Source organism: Antechinus flavipes, chromosome 1, assembly GCF_016432865.1.
Source record: "Antechinus flavipes isolate AdamAnt ecotype Samford, QLD, Australia chromosome 1, AdamAnt_v2, whole genome shotgun sequence".
Lineage (NCBI taxonomy): Eukaryota > Metazoa > Chordata > Mammalia > Dasyuromorphia > Dasyuridae > Antechinus > Antechinus flavipes.
In genome coordinates this window covers 14,147,314-14,166,595 of record NC_067398.1, presented here as the reverse complement: position 1 = coordinate 14,166,595, position 19,282 = coordinate 14,147,314, and the positions used below count along the sequence as shown (strand labels likewise).

General features: G+C 37.2%; 1 protein-coding gene across 1 annotated transcript in view; it reads right to left on the bottom strand.

The window, feature by feature from the left end:
• SCN10A (sodium voltage-gated channel alpha subunit 10) overlaps positions 1-19,282 on the bottom strand; it is an 86,568-nt gene that overhangs the window by 43,679 nt on the left and 23,607 nt on the right. The window contains exons 10-13 of the mRNA XM_051979262.1: positions 16,576-16,717; positions 13,816-14,013; positions 12,834-12,995; positions 178-295 (exon numbers count right to left, since the gene is read on the bottom strand). Coding sequence (XP_051835222.1) covers positions 178-295; positions 12,834-12,995; positions 13,816-14,013; positions 16,576-16,717 — 620 coding nt within the window. The remainder of the gene's footprint in view (positions 1-177; positions 296-12,833; positions 12,996-13,815; positions 14,014-16,575; positions 16,718-19,282) is intronic.

The following is a 19,282-nucleotide window of genomic DNA, read 5'->3' as shown; positions in this document are numbered from 1 at the left end:
AGTCAAGTATTTCTAATATCCCAGTGTGGACTGATGGGGGTGGCTGGTGATGAACTTCCATAAAGATGTGAGAGGCAAAACCACATGGGCAGGATGAAGCTAACTTTGGTGGTAGATCTTAGCAAGGACTGTAACAAAAGCAATAAAGAGAATATATTAAAGTGAAAGACAGTTTACCCTCAAGGACAGAGGTAATGATACTGACTACACTCACTGCCCTTTTCACTCGGAATGGTTCATCGCAATACTCTGCAGACAAGGTGTGGGCTGCCAGGGTGTTCTTCTTTCTGGCTTCCTCAGAAGTCTGTGGACATACAAACATGCAGTCAGAGGGGAGCCATCCCACAGGACTCACTCAGCGTCATCTCTGGTAGGGAAGGGTGATGTAGATGCAAATTGTAGGGGAAATATGTAGAGGGGGGCAATAAAAGGGTGACTCACACAATGTGGCAACCAGGTTTCTGAGAAACTATTGGGGAGGGAAGGGATGCCAGGAGTGGGTGGGTGGGAGGAGCTGTACTCTCTGCCCTGAAACACCTCTCCTTCTCATTGGATGGCTTTTCTTGGAACCCCCATTTAAGGAGGGCACCCAGACCATCATACTTCCTCTGCCATATTCCTCCCCACTCCCCATTTCCCTTTCTACTCGTTATTCCCCCATTAGAAGGTAGTGGTTATCTTTCTTTCAACTGGCTTTTGTATTTCCAGCATTAGCACATAGTAAGCACATAATAAACATGTGTGGAATCGACCAACTTGGAGATCATACAGTCCAGTCCCTATTATCAAAAGCATTCCTGAAATTGGTGGAAGTTTGGACTGGCTGATTTTTGAGATCCCTTCCACCCCCAGGTCTCTATGCTTTTTCTCGATTTTACAAATGAAAGAATTCCCCAAGAGGGAAAGTGATTTCTCTAAGGTCACACAACTGGTCAATGGCCAACCAGGACAAGAATGCAGGTGACCTGATGACCCCAGTCATATTACTTTTTCTACTTTTTATCTGCTTTATCTAGACTTTCTATGACATGTGTCCTAGTGAATCTGAGACAAATAATTTGAATCTAAGTCACAAAGTGAATATTGAAATTCTGCCAAAATGTGAGGGAAATCTCGCTGAGGATTCACTTTAAAGTGAAACCAGATCTATGAAGGACCTCAGGATCATGGAATGTGAAGGACAATTAAAGAAATTAGAAATGATGCACCAGAAGAAACGATGGGTAGGAGTGGAAAGAAAATAGGATAATAGTTTTCAATTAACCAAAAGATTGTCATGCGACAGAGGGATTTGATCTATTCTTCTTGCCTCTAGAGAAAAAGAATCAGGGCCAATGAATGGAAGTTTCAAAGAGGCAAATTAAAATTTGATGGTGGAAAAATTTTCCTAATAATCTGAGTTATCCCAAAATGGAATGGATCATCTCATAACAAAATAGGTTTCTTCCCTCCCTCCATTCAAACTCTAGGCAAAAAGTAAGATAGCCATTTGTTGAGGGTGCTGGTGAGGGCATTCTCATTAAACATGGGGAGGGACCATATGGCCTCTGAAGTCCTATCTCTCTCAAAGAGTCTTGGATTGTTCCATTCTAAATCCCAGACTACACCAATACTGGCTTTCCCCACTTACCATATCTACTTTTCCAGATATTTCGATCTCCCCCGAGGATGTGACATTCCCAGATATGGGGTCTCCACCAAGCAAAGAAGGCTTCCCATTGCATTCCCCAGGGTTGCTTTGCTCTTTGCCGTCCTGCCTGGAGGTGGGTATGGGAGATTGAGATGAGGCGATCCTTTGGTTTTGCATACTCAAGCGTCGCCCCATATGTGCCAAAAGCAACGACCCTCGTCGACTCTCATTGTCCTTACTGGTGGTTTTCTCATCGTCAGTAAAGACAGAATCCAGACCATCTTGATTCTTGAGATTAAAGTTTCCGTAGCTGTACCTTCTCTTGCCTGAATTGCCATTGGGACCATAATTGATGCTAAGGAAAGACTGGGTACCATCCCCAGAGGAAAAAGGAGAAAGCCATAGTAAGAAAACAAAACAAACAAACAAACAAAAAACCAAACAAAACAACTTACAGAACAACAGAGCCATCTTTAATTGAAACTGGCCTTTTCTTATTTCCTGAGAAATCTTTTGCCCCGACAATCACCCCTTCTCTTAATTTTCCAAGTAATTTATTCTCTTATTATTTTCCAGGTTATATTCCAGGCTCTAATAACTCATAATTCTATGATTTTTATGGGAATGAGCATTATTGCCATATAGTATTATAATAGTGCAGTGTGGGGAATAGGGAGCTGGCTTCAGAGCCAAGAAGTTTCATTTTCATGTCCTTCCCCTGACCCATCCTGGCTGAAGGACCCTAAGTAAGTCCCTCAACTTCTCAGTGCGTTAGGCAACTCTTTGAGGCAATAAACATTTAGATGAGCTATCAATTTGTATCAGTGAAGGATATGTCCCTACAAGGAGTTCCTTGTGCTGTTAAATTACAGGCTGAGACCAAAAAGGCATAAGGAACTACACTACTAGGTGCAAATTTGATACAAAATCAAACAGGAGTTGGCTTTCTACTGAGGCTGGCTTCAAGAAGCTTCCATTTGGAAACCCAGGCTTTCCTCTATGTTACAATGAGGCATCAGAAGCTAGATATAGAGCTGGGAGGGAGCAGAGAGGCCATCAAATCGAATCCACTCATTTTATAGAAAAGGAAACTGAGCCCCAGAGTATGGAAGGGACTTGTCCAAAGACAGGATGCTACGAGGAAAAATAGATTTTAGTGGAGTCCAGTTAAATATATTTCTGAAATAAGATAATCCTGTGAGGGTATTTACTGGGGGTAGGAGTGGAAGTGGACAGAAAGAGTTGAGTGGTTTGTGGTTTTTCAAACATAGTTCTCCATTAAGTATGAGGAAAAGTTTCATAATTTCCAGTGGGGATAGTGGAAGGTATTGGCAACTCTATTAAAACCTGATTATCCAACCTTTACTTCTCTTACCAGACTATATTATAAATACAGGAGAGATATAGGGCTATAGAATATGGGAGTTCAGTAGGCTCTTCACGGGGACAACTCAACCACTGACCCATCTGCCAAGAATATATGCAGCAGTGAGGATCCCAGGTTTCAGCTTATCAAGAGAAAGGATCCACAACAAAACATCAAAAGAAAAGAGTCATAGACTCCCAGAACCTCAGAGATGGAGAACACGTTCTGATCCCTGGGCTGGATTGAGAAAAGTCAATTTCAAAGGGTTTAGAGAAATTATAGGCAGGGTCTTATTTCCTAAAATTAATTCTATATGACAAATTAGCTTTAAAAGTTTAAGAAGTTCTCAAGGATGCATTTTCAAAGACAAAAAAAAATTACACAGGGCAGGAAAAGGGGGAGAATAAGTTAAAGAGACTGATGTAGCTGCAGAAGGAACTTATCAACCAATTCAGATTAAGCAAGAAGGGGTAATTGAGGGAACTCTAAGCATAGTGTCAAAAATTCACAAAGATCTGAGCCTGTGGTGAATGCTAAGCAAGTAAAGGGGCTACTAGAATGAGGGGACAATCAAAGAAAGAATGGAATCACTGATCAAAGTGGATGGGACAATGATAATGGAAGATCAGGTAAAAGTGGAACCACTCAACTTATATTTAATTCGCTTCTTTTGCAAAGATAAATGATTTTTATATTGGACAGGAAAAAAAAAAAAAAAACGACTATTAGAGAATTGAAACTCTCAATGAACTCAAGTCACCAAGCTCAGACAGATGACATCATATGGGATTAAGAGAACCAGCAAACTTAATTACTGAATAGCCAGAAATCTTTGAAAGATTATATTGAGTAAATTTAGAGTTCAGGATTGGTGACAGGCAAACATTGTGTTGTTTTTTCCTCCTTAACAAATTACTGTTGACATCTGTTAACTGGTGACTGGTGACCCTGACTTTGATTCTTGGCAAGATTCTACAATGTATTATTAAAACGATGGTTAGTAAACATAGAGAAAATGAAGTACTGATTACAAAGATAACATGGCTTTACTTAGGACAGGTCATGTCAGACTAAACTCTTTTACTCTTTAGATTGGATTACTAAGAGGGGTGTGTTGGAGCAAGCTGAAATGGCTTATGAGAATGGATGGTTTAATTCTTAGAGTGAGGTTTTCTACCTCCTATAATGCTTCAATGCTATCAAGGCCAAGAAAAGCATGGGAATTTGCTCACTTGTGCTTGATTGTTACAAAGGTATTCTTTCCTTCCTTCCTTCCTTCCTTCCTTCCTTCCTTCCTTCCTTCCTTCCTTCCTTCCTTCCTTCCTTCCTTCCTTCCTTCCTTCCTTCCTTCCTTCCTTCCTTTCCTTCTTTCTCTTAGTTGATAAGAAGGAAGAAAAAATGCTTGATAATTGAAAAAAGTCTTAAAATTAAAAAAAAAATAATAGTTTTGATGAACTGTAAAATTATATTACAGAAGACAACATAGTGGATGACACAATGGAAAGAAAAAAGAAGCTTCAATTATGGAATTGGAAAAAGATCTAGAAGCAAAGCAGACAAATGTAAGTATACATTAGATAAGAGAAATAAAATTTAAGAATCATAATTTTTCTTGAAAACTGGAAAGAAAAGAAACTGAACTTTAGATTTTGTCATTATACAAAAAAATCTTTCCTCAAGTATTAAAATGAATAGATTATAAAAAATTCTCAGAATGTCAAATGAACCCCAAATTAAAATCATCTAGCTATATCATTATTAAGCCTCAGTATTATAAGATAAAGAAAGTGATCCTACAGTCAAGATAAAAGGTATTACATATAAAATAGTCTTTTGAACTTCACAAAATTGAAAAATAACAGTAGTTGAAATATTATATTCAAAAATATAAGGGGAAGTTCCAATTCTTTCCTGCCCCAGGTCAGGTGATATAATCACTTGATAGAATCATGGATGATAAAGTATTAATGTATTGAAAAATTATGAACACTCTCATCTAACTCTCTACAGTAAGAATACTCTTTTCTTACAGTATCAGAATGGGCAAAGCCTTTGGCCGCCCCAAAAGTTGACCAAACCCCTGAGGGTTTTTAAAGGGATGGAATGAACACAGTTCCAGCAGGAACTCTCCCAAGAGGGACCCAAACTCTGGTGGAAGTTGGAGAATTTATTTTTCCTCTTCCCCCATTCCTTATCTAATAGGAGAATTACTTGCTCAGAATAAGATTCTCTTTTCAGGAATTGGAAAATAAATCTGAGATTTTTCTGGGCCACCTAGAAAACCAAAGGGATATAAACTCTTCAGGGGGGAGAAACAGAGAAATCATTTAAGAAGTGTAAAGGCTTGCTATGAACTCAAAAAAATAGTTTAGCTTTGGCATTTAAGAGTCAAGATGTGGAAAAGATGAGAACCTGGGAATTCCAGTACTGAGTCACTGGAAAAGCAGAGAAAATGTATCCCAAATGAAGACCATTCAAGAAAAGAAAGGATCTAGAGACGCTAGGTTATCACAATTGTGAATTGTCTTGGCCATATACACATCCAACTTATGGGTGTGGCTTCTAAGTGTGTGCCCACTTTCTCCAAGGAAAACACATGCCTTTGGGGGTGAATCTATCTGGGGAAAGTGCTTGGTAACTACTGAACTGTTAGTGCTTTTGTTAAGACTTAATTATGTTTATGGACTGACTATTCAGGGGGAAATTGTGGTAGGAGATTGTGAGTAACAGTTTTTATGAATGAATAACCACAGGGGATCCTCAGACCCTGAGGGTAGTATCTGTCCTTTAGTAACCCAATCTATGAGGAGGAGTGAAAGTGGAGGGAGTTTCCCAGAAGAGGTGCTACAGAAAGATGAGAACTAGAGAACCCCAAATTAGCCTCCCAGCAGTCTTTCAGAAAACAAAAGGCTGACATAATAATCAATTTGATTATTTTCAACAATTAATGGACAAAAAGGCCCTAAGCTGGAGAAGTTTTTGACTGGAAATCAGGAGAAGCCTTCAAACAAACTGGGTCATAAAACTAAATGCTTTAATTAGCAAGTTCTTTACAATGGTGACTAAGTAATTGCTATGTTAATATAATCACCACAAGAGGGGTTAAAAAACAAAATTGTTGTATTGTTTTGGTAAACTACTGAATGACATAATTGGGCTCAAATGAACAAAAGGAGACTATCATTATAAATGGATTTATTATCATCATTACAGACAGGAAAAAAAGGGAGTGAAAAGCAAAACTCTGAGGTAAAAAGGGTGGGGATAATTTTTAAAAAATAAACAAAGGTATGGACTAAACTATGAATTTACTGAGATAAGGAACACCTAGGTAAGAAATTCTCTTCTTTAATGCAGATATTGGATAGACCAGTGAAATGTATTAGTTCATAAGACACAGTAGTCTCATTAGTATACTATTACTATTATTATAGTAATTTAGTATCTGATAAAACAAAAGACTCCAGTTTCTGGGATAAGAACTCACTATTTGACAAAAATTGCTGAAAAAACTGGGAAATAGTTTGGCAGAAACTAGGTACTGACCAACATTTAACACGCTATACCATGATAAGGTCTAAATGGGTTCAAAATTTAGACATAAATGGTGATATGATAAGCAAATCAGTAGAACAAGGGATAATCTACCTCTCAGATCTATGGAGAAGGAAGGAATTTATGGCCAAAGAAGAACTAGAGAACATTATAAAATGCAAAATGCAAGATAATTTTGATTACATCAAATTAAAAAGATATGCACAAGCAAAACCAAATGTAGCCAAGTTTAGAAGGGAAGCTGAAAGCTGGAAATTTTGTTTTTTGCCAATGTTCCTGATAAAAATCTCATTTCTAAAATATAGAGAGAATTGCCTCAAATTTATAAGAATACAAATCATTATCCAATTGATAAACAGTCAAAGGACAGACAATTTTCACATGAAGAAATTAAGATTATTTCTAGTCACATAAAAAATATTCTAAATCACTATTGATTAGAAAAATAAATTAGAAAAAAAAATTAGATAAAACACAAAGATAACACTTCACACTTCTCAGATTGGCTAAAATGACAGGAAAAGTTAATGATAAATGTTGGAGGGAATATGGGGAAATTGGAACATTAAGGCATTGTTAGTAGAGTTGTGAAATGATTCAGCCTTTCTGGAGGACAATTTAGAACCATGCCCAAAGAACTATAAAACTATGCATACCCTTTGATTCAGCAGTCTCTCCTAGTACCGTACCCTAAAAAGATCATAAAAGAAGGAAAAGGACCCACATATGCAAACATGTTTGTAGCAGCCCTTTTTGTAATGTGTATCTGTCCTTTTTATAGTAGCAAGAAACTGAAAACTGAGCCCATCAGTTGGGAATGACTCAATAAGTTATAGAGTATGAACATAATGGAATATTATTGTTTTATAAAAAATGATCAGCAGCATGATTTCAGAGAGGCCTGAAGAGACTTATATGAATCTATAAAAAGCGAAGTGATTAGAACCAAGAGAACATTGTACACAGCTATAAAACTGCATATTCTTTGATCCAGCAGTGTCTCTACTGGGTCTGTATCCCAAGGAGATCATAAAAAAGGGGAAAAGGACCCATATATGCAAACATGTTTGTAGCAGCCCTTTTTAATGGCAAGGACCTGGAAACCAAGAGAACATTATACACAGAAACAACAAATTTATGTAAGTAACTGTGATGGACTTGGTTCTTTTCAATAATGAGGTGATTCATGAAAATTCTAATAGACTTATGATAGAGAGAGCCATACATATCCAGAGAGAGAAGGATGAAAACTGAGTGTGGATTAACACAAAAAAGAAAATAGATTTAATAAACATATAAACAGAATCATATAAAAAATCAGGAATGTTGAATTTTATTCCACACATATATTTGAAACACATAGAGAAAATGGAATTTTTATAAAAATTGATCATGTATTACGACACAAAGGGAACATAATTTCTGTCATAAATAAATGGGGACAGAATTCTATCTCAGTCCTTCGATCAAGTAAATGTAGTTCTAATCTTCAAAACCATCAGAAAATGAAAACTAAAGGTCAATATCATGTACTGATCTTCTCTGCAGAACTATTCAATTAAATAAGAAACATTCATTATGATAACCAGGAATACTGGGATGGTTCAGTATTAGGGAAATGATCAGGATAAGAAATTATATTAAAAAGAAAAAAATGGAAATCTTTCAATAAATGACAGAAACTATTGATAAAATACCATGCTTTTTAATTAAAAAAAAAAAAACACTTAAGTATAGACACAAAAGGATTTGTCCTTATCATGAACTCCTTCCCTCCCGCTCCTCCTCCCCTCCCCAACATTTATCAAATACCAGTATTACAAGTCATGGAAAAATGTTAGAGATTTTTCCACTCAAAAAGAAGAATTAGTCATTCTAATTATTCTACATTGGCATAGAAATACTAGTTATAGCAAAAAAGGTAAGATCAAAAAAGTTAAAGGAATAGAATAGAGGTGTAAATCTTTCTGTTTGCAGATAGTATGGTCATAGATTTAGACCCTAAGAAAATTTATCAAAATAATATATATATATATATATTTGCATTATAGCAAGATATCACATAAACCCACCAAACCTTAGGATTTTAATATATTTCTAACAAAAAAATTAGAAGAAATAAACATTAGGAGGAATACTATAGCCAAAGTGTTAGACTAGGGGTAAGGAAAGTCTGGGTTCTATTCTGTCTCCTGACATTTATTGGTTCTTTAACATGGGAAGGTCACAGCATCACTAGCTCTAGAGCTGGAAGAAATCTCTGAGATTATCTAGATCAACTCCCTCATTTTACAAAAAAGGAAACTGGCCTGGTGAGAGTAAGTGACCTGCCCAAGTCGAATTGTCCACGCACCAGAAGTGGGACTAGTTTTTATTTCCTGATCCATTACACAGCTTCTCACTTGACTTATCTAAGTCTCAATTTCCTCATTTGTAAAGTGAGATATACAAAAGATCACTACCTCAGGGAGCTGTCATGAGGTTCAAATGAGATCATATTTGTGAAGAATTTTGAAAGCTTTGAAGCATTCTACAGATCTCTGTTATTGTTAATGAAAAACTATTCAGTACTTCTCCCTTAAATGTCTATAAAACACTTAAGTCCTATAAAAAGACAAAAAGAAAACAATTTTAATGAAAATAATATAAAAATTAAATAATTGGAAAATTATCTGATGGACACAGGTAGATCATACTTATATCATTAAAGATGAAAATCCTACATGGATTAATTGTTATTGTAATAGGTTCTAATTCCAATGCCAGTGGGGTATTTCATAGAATTACATAAAAGGCTGGTAATTCTATCCACAGTAATCAATGGACAGAAACACTGAAGTGATATACAAAGGAGGGAAGGAGGAAAAAATACTTCCAAGGTTAGATCTCATCTTCTAAATGGACAGGTATCAGAACTATTCTGGAGTTGGATTTAAAAATTACAGATCAATAGAACAGAATGTTTTAGAAATAGAGCTTTTCACTCTAGAACTTCTAGAATGGAACAGGATTAAATAACACTAAAGCAAGGAATCATTATTCAATAAAATCTATTAGGGAAAATGGAGAAAAGCATCAGGAAGAAATGGGATTAGATTAACAATGAATTCCCAATGCATAAAGGATAAAGATATTTTAAAAAAAATTAGACAGAAGAAAATGGAATAATATATGCCCTATAAGCATGGATAGGAGGGAAATTCTTGTCTCTTTAAATAATAAAAGAAATAGGCACCAAATGGGTAGATAACTGATATGACAGTGATTTCACTACTAGAATATACACACTGAGGATGGTTTTGATAATGGAGGAAAACTACACAAACACAAATATTCATAGAGGTTTCACTCAAAATAACAAAACAACCAACCACCACATAATACCTTAGAAACAGCCTGTGTTCCCAGTGATTAGGGTATGATAGAATAAATTAGTTGCCACGAATTTATTGGAATATGTCTTTATCATCAGGAAAAATAGATGTGAAAAATGATGGGAAGATTATGTAAAGTAATACTGTGAACCCAGAGGACCTGGGGGTTTTAAAACTCCAACTTCACAAATTGCTTAATTCAAATCATTCCAATCCAACAAAGATGTATGAAAATGCTGAATCTACATAGGTAAAGAAAGAAATCCCAGTAAAGGGGGCTTTCCCGCTCAGAGGCTGAAGGGATCTTAGAAATTAGAAATTCTCAAGTCCAACCATTGCATCATGTAAAAAGGGGAAACAGGGGAGTCTCTTTACCCATCTGCAAGACACTGGGCCACTTTGGTGATGCCCTTTCCCCCATCCCAAGTTTGTGTCACTATTCTCAACTGCTGATCTCAAACAAGCTTGTGAAAGATCACTTGAGCATGGTAGGGGTGGGGATGGGAGTAGGAGTGGGGGTATTGAGGGGCTGAATTGTTTTCCCCCATTACACTTACATTGGACATTCAAAAAACCTAGCCAGTTTCTATTACCAATCAGAGTGCTGCCCATGACAATCTGCTAAATGAATGAATGAATGAATGAATGACTTCAATTTATTAAAAAGTTTTGTGTTAATTTGGCTCCTTGACTCCTAACTCTGTGAGGTGGCCTCTGTATCTGCTAAGTAACAGAAAAGGGCTTTATCATATTAAATGCTTTCAGAATTCCCCAAGGAAAAGCCTTGGAACTTCATTAATGTTTTCCTCAAGTCGCTGAAAGGAAGAACTCCAATCTAATTGCCTGGATGAAATAGTCAATTTAGCCTCATTTCCCATCAGTTCTGCCATGGAGGGGAATTGATGACTTCCAGTAGTCTATATGCCTCACCCTCCCAACTGTCCTCCAAGCAACCCCAGTGAGCTTTTGAGTATTTTACTGGCCAGTTTCCTACTACCCTTATATCTCTAAGATCAACTCTATCCCAGCTGGGAGAACATAAGATTCAGTTCCAAACAGATTTTCCAGATTTTATTTTATATTGCTTCCGTACACAGCCTGGGTTCTGTTGTCATAGCTCATGCTTGGAACGTACCCTCTCCTCACCTCGATATCCTTATGCTAATATCCTTCCCTTCCTCCTAAACTCAGCTAAAGTGCTACTTTTTCCAGAAACCTTCTCTAATCCTCCTCTCTCTCACTTTGCAATATGTTATGTTTGCTTGTTTGTGATCCTGTTGTACCTTCCTACCTCCCTTCAGTGGATTATCATTTCCTTGTGTATAGGGCCTAGGATTTCTTTGTTTGCTTGTTTTGCCTCTATATCTTTAGCACTTAGGAAGGAAGGAAAGAAGAAAGGAAGGAAGGAAAGAAGGAAAGAAGGAAGGAAGGAAGGAAGGAAGGAAGGAAGAAAAGAAGGAAGGAAGGAAGGAAGGAAGGAAGGAAGAGAGGGAGGGAGGGAGGGAGGAAAGAAGGATGGAGAGAGCGAGGAAGGAAGGAAGGAAAGAAGGAAGGGAGGAAGGCAGGCAAGGAGGAAGGGAGAAAGGAAGGGAGGAAGGAAGAAAGGAAGGAAGGAAGGAAGGAAGGAAGGAAGGAAGAAAGGAAAGAAGGAAGTGAGGAAGGAAGGAAGAAAGGAAAGAAGGAAGGGAGGAAGGAAGGAAGGGAGGGAGGGAGGAGGGAGGGAGGGAGGGAGAGAGAAAGGAAGGAAGAAGGAAGGAAGGGGAGAGAGGAAGAAGGAAGGAAGGAAGGAAGGAAGGGAGAGAGGGAGGAAGGGAAGAAGAGAAGAAGAAAAGAAGGAAGAGAGGGAGACAGATAAGGAGGAAGGGAGAAAGGCAGGGAGGGAGGAAGAAAGGGAGGGATAGAGGAAAAGAGGAAGAAAGGGAGGGAGAGTGGAAGGGAGGGAGGAAGAAAGAAAAGAAGGAAGGAAAGAAGGAGAGAGGAAGAAACGAAAAGAGGGAAGGGGGAAGGAAGAAAGGAAGGGAAGAACACACATGTTTATTAAATAGCTATTATGTGCTAGGTATTATCTTATTTGATCCTCACAAATACCATGGGAAGTAGATGCAATTAATATTCCCATGTTATAGATAAGGAAATAGAGGTAAAATTACTTATGCATAGTCACACAATTAGTAAGTATCTGGGGCTGGATTTGAGCTTAGGTCTTCCTGATTGCTGGTGTAAATTCTACTTATTATGGAATCACTTAGCTGTCTCTTAGCTAAGCATCTATTAGATGCTTAATAAATATTAGTTCAATTGAATATCAAGTCAATCAGACATTTTCCTTCTTGTGAACGACTTGGTCCATCTGTAGATTAAATTATATTAGATTTATTTTTTGTTCCTCGGAATAATGACCTTCTCTCAACTTGTGACCCTGCCTTTGAGGTTCAGTCAAAAGAAGAGGATAACTCTGGATATCAGAAGAGTTGACTCTAACTACTAGGAGGACCAGTGTAAGGAAGCATGATTAAGTTTCATCTGCTTGGCCCCGGGAAGGCTAGGGTAGGAACTGGAGAGGGCCAGATTTCTGATGTCATGGAAAGATTTCTAACAATTAGAGTCATCCATAAGAGGAAAAGGTGGCCCGAGGAGGCAATGGGTGTCCATTCACGAGAGGGATTCTAGAACAGGTGGCTACTTAATGGATGCTTGTTGACTGACTGACTAATCATTCTTTCCTGATCTAAAGGCATAGGCATGGATACCAACATGATCACCCCCTGCCCCCCGCCACACACATATATCTATAGGAAAAGTTGTATTTGAATGGGTCTTGAAGATCTCTAGTAATCCAGTCATCCAACCTAAAAAGGCATCTAGAAAAGTGTGCTACACTAACAAAATCATAAATTTCTAGGTGAACTGTTACCATCTTCCTCTGGTGAGGGTAGCTGGTATCTTCTATGGAGTCCTCAGATTTCATTTGATTCCTCTTATTTCTTCTTTCTTTGTCATTTTTGAAGGCTCGAGGAGACGTTTCAAAGGAAAGAAGCGAGCTTGTGTCAATTCCCATGGCAGCCAGGACCTGAAAAAAAAAGACATTGAGACCCTGGACCCAGAAGGCACCCATGTCAAATACAAGCATCATTGTGAAATGCTTAGGAACCATGGTATATTTATGCTCTGGGCTATTCTGCTCAAAAATTATTTATTGGGAAAAGAAGCTTGTTAGGAAAGGCAAGGGCAGAGTGAAATAGTCAAGCACACCCACTGGAATAGAAGAATTAAATTTCAGAAAGCTTACAAGTGGCAATGACTTTAGAAGCCGGTTAGTTCACCCCAGGTTATTGTTGGTTTTGTCTGTCCTTTATTCTCAAAAATGACCTTGATCTGCAAGTGAATTGGATTTGAGAGAGGGAGGAGAATGCAATGTCACCTGCCTCACTCTCCCCTCCAAAGCCATTTGGGTCCAGTGGCCAGATATAGATTAGGATGATGGAGATGGCCCTGGATGCTATAGGAGACATTGGCCTTTTCAAGTTAAGGTCTTTAATAGGTCTCAATTTGATTAAGATAATCAAATTCCCATTCTGTGATTAAGGCTAGTAGGTATGAAAGAAATGAGGCAAAAATGGCCTTTTTTACGGCCAAAAAATTGGAAATCAATCTGGAAAGAGAAGGCCTGGACTTGAATAAGGAGGGAATGAGAGACATAGGAAGATGAAAGGAAAAAAGTAAAGGGAGAAAGAAGGAAGGAGGGAAAGAAGGAAGCATGAAGGGAAGGAAGAAAAGAGAGAAAAACAAGGAAGGAAAAAAGAAGGAGGATAGGAAAGGGGAAGGAAGAAAGAAAGTAACAAGGAACAAAAAGAAGGAAGGAGGGAGACAAGGAGGGCTGGCTCACTAACCTCTTGCTCTTTTTTCAGCATCTCAAGGGCCTCCTGAAACTTCTTTTCCTTTGCTTCTACTTCAGCCATCGTGGCTTCATTCTGCTCTTCATAAGCCATAGTCACAACTGCCAGGATCAAATTGACCAGATAGAAGGACCCCAGAAAAATGACAAGCACGAAAAAAAGCATGTAAATTTTCCCAGATGCTCTCAAGGTCTGTTGAGGAAAGAGAGACAGAGGGAATTAGCCAGCTGTCCCCAGGTCCCCCAGACTCTCTCTCAAAAACAAGCCTCCAGAAGGCACTTCCATATTTAGACAAAGGAGACACATTATGCAGGGGACACCCCATTCTATATAGGGCAAGAATCCCTTCTGTCTCTCCTCTATTCACATATGGCCGAGACTGTGAGGGAGTCAAGATAAATTCAACCACATCCTGAGCCAAAAGCTTGAGTTTCCAGAGAGTGAGCAGCAAACCAAGGCCATCCAAAAGGCTAGAGATAATATGATGGAGGCAGAAGGATCCTAATTGAGGCATTGCCCTTAAGTACACTGGAACCAAGGAATCTCACCAAAGGGATCAGTCACATCAGTAAGTGTGATGTGAACTACCACAACCCTTGGGGGTTTAACTTACCATTTTCTCCTTGAGTTCTTGAAGATCCATTTTTATTTTTCAGTTCAGACCTGTAATTTCATCAATCAGTCCTGATATGGAATATCTTTCTACTAGTCCTTAAAGCCTTAGATAATTACTGGGACATTACAAAATTAAATGACTTGCCCTGAGTCACCCAGCCAGTATATGTCAAAGACAGGATTTGAATCTAAACTTAGCTCCTTTTCCATTTGCTTTGCTGCCTTTCAACTCTCCAAAGACAGCTAACAAATGAGGACTGAGCACAGATTTGTCACTGAATTTTGCCAGTGCAGAAAGAACCACATTGTCCTAATGAACAGGAAAATGACATCAACTATTCTTTATATAAAATCTTGTGTGCTCAATGTTTTTTTCTCTAGGAATGATTTTGGTTCCAGTCAAAGCTGGTTTAAAGGTTCAACTATGGAAAAGCTAAGTTTGATTTGGGAAACCCCTCTTAATTCTTCTCCCTCTGGACACCCAGGATATTCCCATGTCCCTATGTCTGTGTGGGCCCCTTAATATGGTAATTCACCAAAACCTGTTCATTTCATGGAGTGAACTGACCCAGACCTACTTCTTGACATCAAAGTCAAGCCAGCTCTCAAAGCTGTTGGAACAGATCTGATAAACTAACTCAATTCTAAGATATCAATGGCTGGTGCGATGAAATGTGTGCTGGACTTAGAGCCTGAGTTTGAGTCTTCTCTGTAGTGAATTTGAGGGGCTCCATTACTGGGCTAGTCATTGCATGTTATGGCCTGAGTTTCCCTATCCATAAAATGAGGTATTGGGGCTTCTGAGGATCCTTCCAGCTCTGAATGTATGAACCTCTGGTGGTTTCAGGGATTACTCATCCTAGGAAAATTGACTTTTGAAGAAGGAACAATCCCCTAATCCAGCTTCCAACATAGGGTCTGGTACTTGCTATGAACCTAATGAGTGCTTGTTGAATTTCAGTGAATGATGCAACATTAGACATTGGATAGTGTCTAGTGGGAGAGTTTCCCATTGCCCTCTGTGATATCACCCACTGAAAGGCACAATGTCCACCTTCTAGAGCCAGTTCTGATCCTGCTTCTTGGGGCTTTAAAATCTTCCCTTGTGCCTGCTAACAGCTTTCTTTACTTTTTTTCACTTGGCTCTTATCTACAATTGGCCCATTCAATAACCCAACACTTTAATTTTGTGACTCTGGACAAGCCACTAGGCCTCAGTTTCCTCATTCCTTCTTCCTGTAAAATGGGGCTAATTAACACTAGGTTCTGGTGAGAAAAGAGTTTTGCAAACCTCAAGCTGCTAATGATGCACGGGCTTTTCTTATTATTACTATGATTATATAACATATAATTCTGTAAACCTCCTCTAATAGGGTAAAATTGTACATTAATACACTTAAAGATAAATTAGCTGGGGTCCTAAAAATACTTCATTAGGCACTGAGTTAAGTCAGCACATTGTTCCCTGAGTAATAACAACAACAACAACAATAATCACTAACATTATATTCTACTTTAAGTTTGCCAAGTACCTTTCAATTGTTATCTCACAGATGCTCATAGCCCTGGGCATAGGGGTGGAGGTGGAGGCTATTATCAATTTTTATTTTACAGAGAAGGAAACTGAAGCTGAGAGATTTGTTCAGGATTGTATTGCAAGCAAATGTCTGAGGTAGGATTCAAACTCAGATCTTCCTGATGCCAACTCTGGTGCTTTCTCTACTGTGCTACCTTGATAATATCATCCATTTAGAACTGAGAGACCTTGGAGATAATCTAATCTGACTTGCTAAATTTATAGATGTGGCGACTAAAACTTGTGGAGGGAGAATAGGAGGGACCTGCTTAAGGTCACACAGGCAATAAATATCAGGTTCAGGATTTGAACCCAGATCCTGACTCCAAATCATTGCTCACTCTCCTTTTTGTGCCATTTATATATCTTCCCTTGGATGATCAATTTGTTTTCCATTCTGGAGATTAGATCATAAAGTACAATCAATAAAAGGGAAGAAGAAACAAGGACCACTTATTACACAATGCTGATCTTAACTTGCTAGGATACTCATGAAGTTAATCTTTTCTTTTAAACATTTTAAAGGTGCAGAGACTGAAGAGTCTGCAAACCCTATGAGAGACCTGCTGGTAGAGCCGCTCCCAGTAATCCTGTGTCATCAAGCGGAACAGAGCCAGGAAAGCCAAGCCAAAGTTGTCAAAACTGGTGTAGTTATAATCTGGATTGTCTCCTATCTTTAGGCAGAAATAGCCTTTGGGACAGCTCCTGTGGGCATAAATAAGATAGAAGGTGAGATTGGGAAGATCTGGTCCAAAGTCAGCATCAGGACAAAGCAACAAGAATAAGGGGCTGTATTTAAAGGAAGTTTTCCAAAGAAAATCAAATAACCAATTTTAAAAATGAAAAGGGTGAACTTACCACCAATGAAGAGGAAATTAAAGCAATAATTAGGAGCTATTTTGTCCAACTGTTTGCCAATAAATTTAATAATGAAACTGAAATGAATGCTTACTTAGAAAATATATTGCCCAGATTAACAGAGGAGGAAATAAATTACATAAATAGTCCCATTTTATAAAAAGAAATAGAACAAGCTATTCATGAACTCCCTAAGAAAAAATCTCCAGGACCAGATGGATTTACAAGTGAATTCTATCAAACATTTAAAGAAAAATTAATTCCAATATTATGCAAACTATTTGGGAATATAGGGGAAGAAGGAGTTCTACCAAAGTCCTTTTATGATACAGATATGGTGCTGATACCTAAACCAGGTAGGGTCAAAACAGAAAAAGAAAATTATAGACTTTTTTTTCTAATGAATATTGATACAAAAATCTTAAATAAAACATTTGCAAAGAGAGTAAAGCAATTTATCACCAGGATAAAATACTATAACAAAGTAGGATTTATACCAGGAATGCAGGGCTGGTTCAATATCAGGAAAACTATTAACATAACTGATTATAACAATAACCAACTAATAGAAATCAAATGATTATATCAATAGGTGTCGAAAAAGCATTTGACAAAATACAATACAATTGACAAAAATACAATACCCATTGCTAAAAACACTAGAGAACATAAGAATAAATGGAGTTTTCCTTAAAATAATAAGTAGCATTTATCTAACACCATTAGCAAACATTATATATAATAGGGACAAACTAGAAGCATTCTCAAAAAGATCAGGAGTGAAATAAGGTTGCTCACTATCACCATTGCTACTCAATATTGCATTAATTAGTATTAAAAGAAGAAAAAGAAATGTAAAAAATTAGAGCAGGTAATGAAGAAAAAAATTGTTACTCTTTGCACATGATATGACAGTATATTAGAGAATCTCAGAAAGTCAACTAAAAAACTGCTGGAAATAATTAAGAATTTTAGTAAAGTTTCAGGATACAAAATAAATCCACATAAATCATGAGCATTCCTATATATTATCAACAAATTTCAGCAGCAAGAGATAGAAAGAGGAATTCCATTTAAAATAACTTCGACTATTATCTAAAATATTTGGGAGTCTACCTGCCAAGACAAACCCAAGAACTATATGAACACAATTACAAAACACTTCATACAAATAAAGTTAGATCTAACCAATTACAAGAATATCAAGTGCTCATGGGTAGGCAAAGTAATATAATAAAGATGGCAATTCTACCTAAATTAATCTACTTATTTAGTGCCATACTAATCAAACTGTTAAGAAATTACTTTATGGAGTTAAAAAAATTAATATCAAAATTCATCTGAAAAGAACAAAAGGTCAAGAATTTCAAGGGAATTAATGAAAAATGCAAATGAAGGTGGCCTCTCTGTACCAGAACTAAAACTATATTATAAAACAGCAGCTAATAAAATCATTTGACATTGACTAAGAAATAGATTAGCGGATTAATGGAATAAGTTCACAAGATACTTCAGTCAATGACTATGGTAATCTAAAGTTTGATAAACCTCCAAACTCCAGCTTCTGGTATAAAAACTTACTATTTGACAAAAAGTACTGGAAAAATTGGAAAATAGTATGGTCAAAACTAGGCATTAACCGACACTTAACACCCTATACCAAAATAAGGTTGAAATGAGTTTGCGATTTAAATATACAGGGTGAAACTATAAGCAAATTAAGAGAATAAGGAGAATAACATTAGTGGAGAAGGAAGGGATTTATGGCCAAAAAAAAAAACTATAGAACATTAAGAAATGCAAAATGGATAATTTTTATTATATTAAATTTAAAAGGTTTTATACAAACAAAATCAATGCAGCTAAGATTAGAAGGAAGGAGAAAACTGGGGAAAATTTTACATCTAAGAGTTCTGATAAAGGATTCATTTCTAAAACTATAGAGAGAATTTCTCAAATTCGTAAGAGTACAAGTTATTCTCCAACTGATAAATGGTCAAAGGAGATGAACAACTTTCAGACAAAGAAATTAAATCCATTTCTTGTCATATGAAAAAATGTGCTAAATCACTATTGATTTAAATTAAGACAACTCTGAAGTACCACTTCACACCTCTAAGATTGACTAAAATGACAGGAAAAGATAATAATAATAATAATGAATAAATAATAAATGCTAGAAGGAATGTGGGAAAACTGGGTCATTAATCCATTATTGTTGGAGTTGTGAACTGATCCAACCATTCTGGAGAGCAATTTGGAACTATCAAATTGTTGCTATCAAACTGTGCATTCCCTTTGAACCAGCAGTGTTTCTACTGGAGCTGTATTCCAAAGAGATCATCAGAAAGGGAAAAGGACCCATATGTGCAAAAATGTTTGTAACAGTCCTTTTTTTGTAGTGACAAGAAA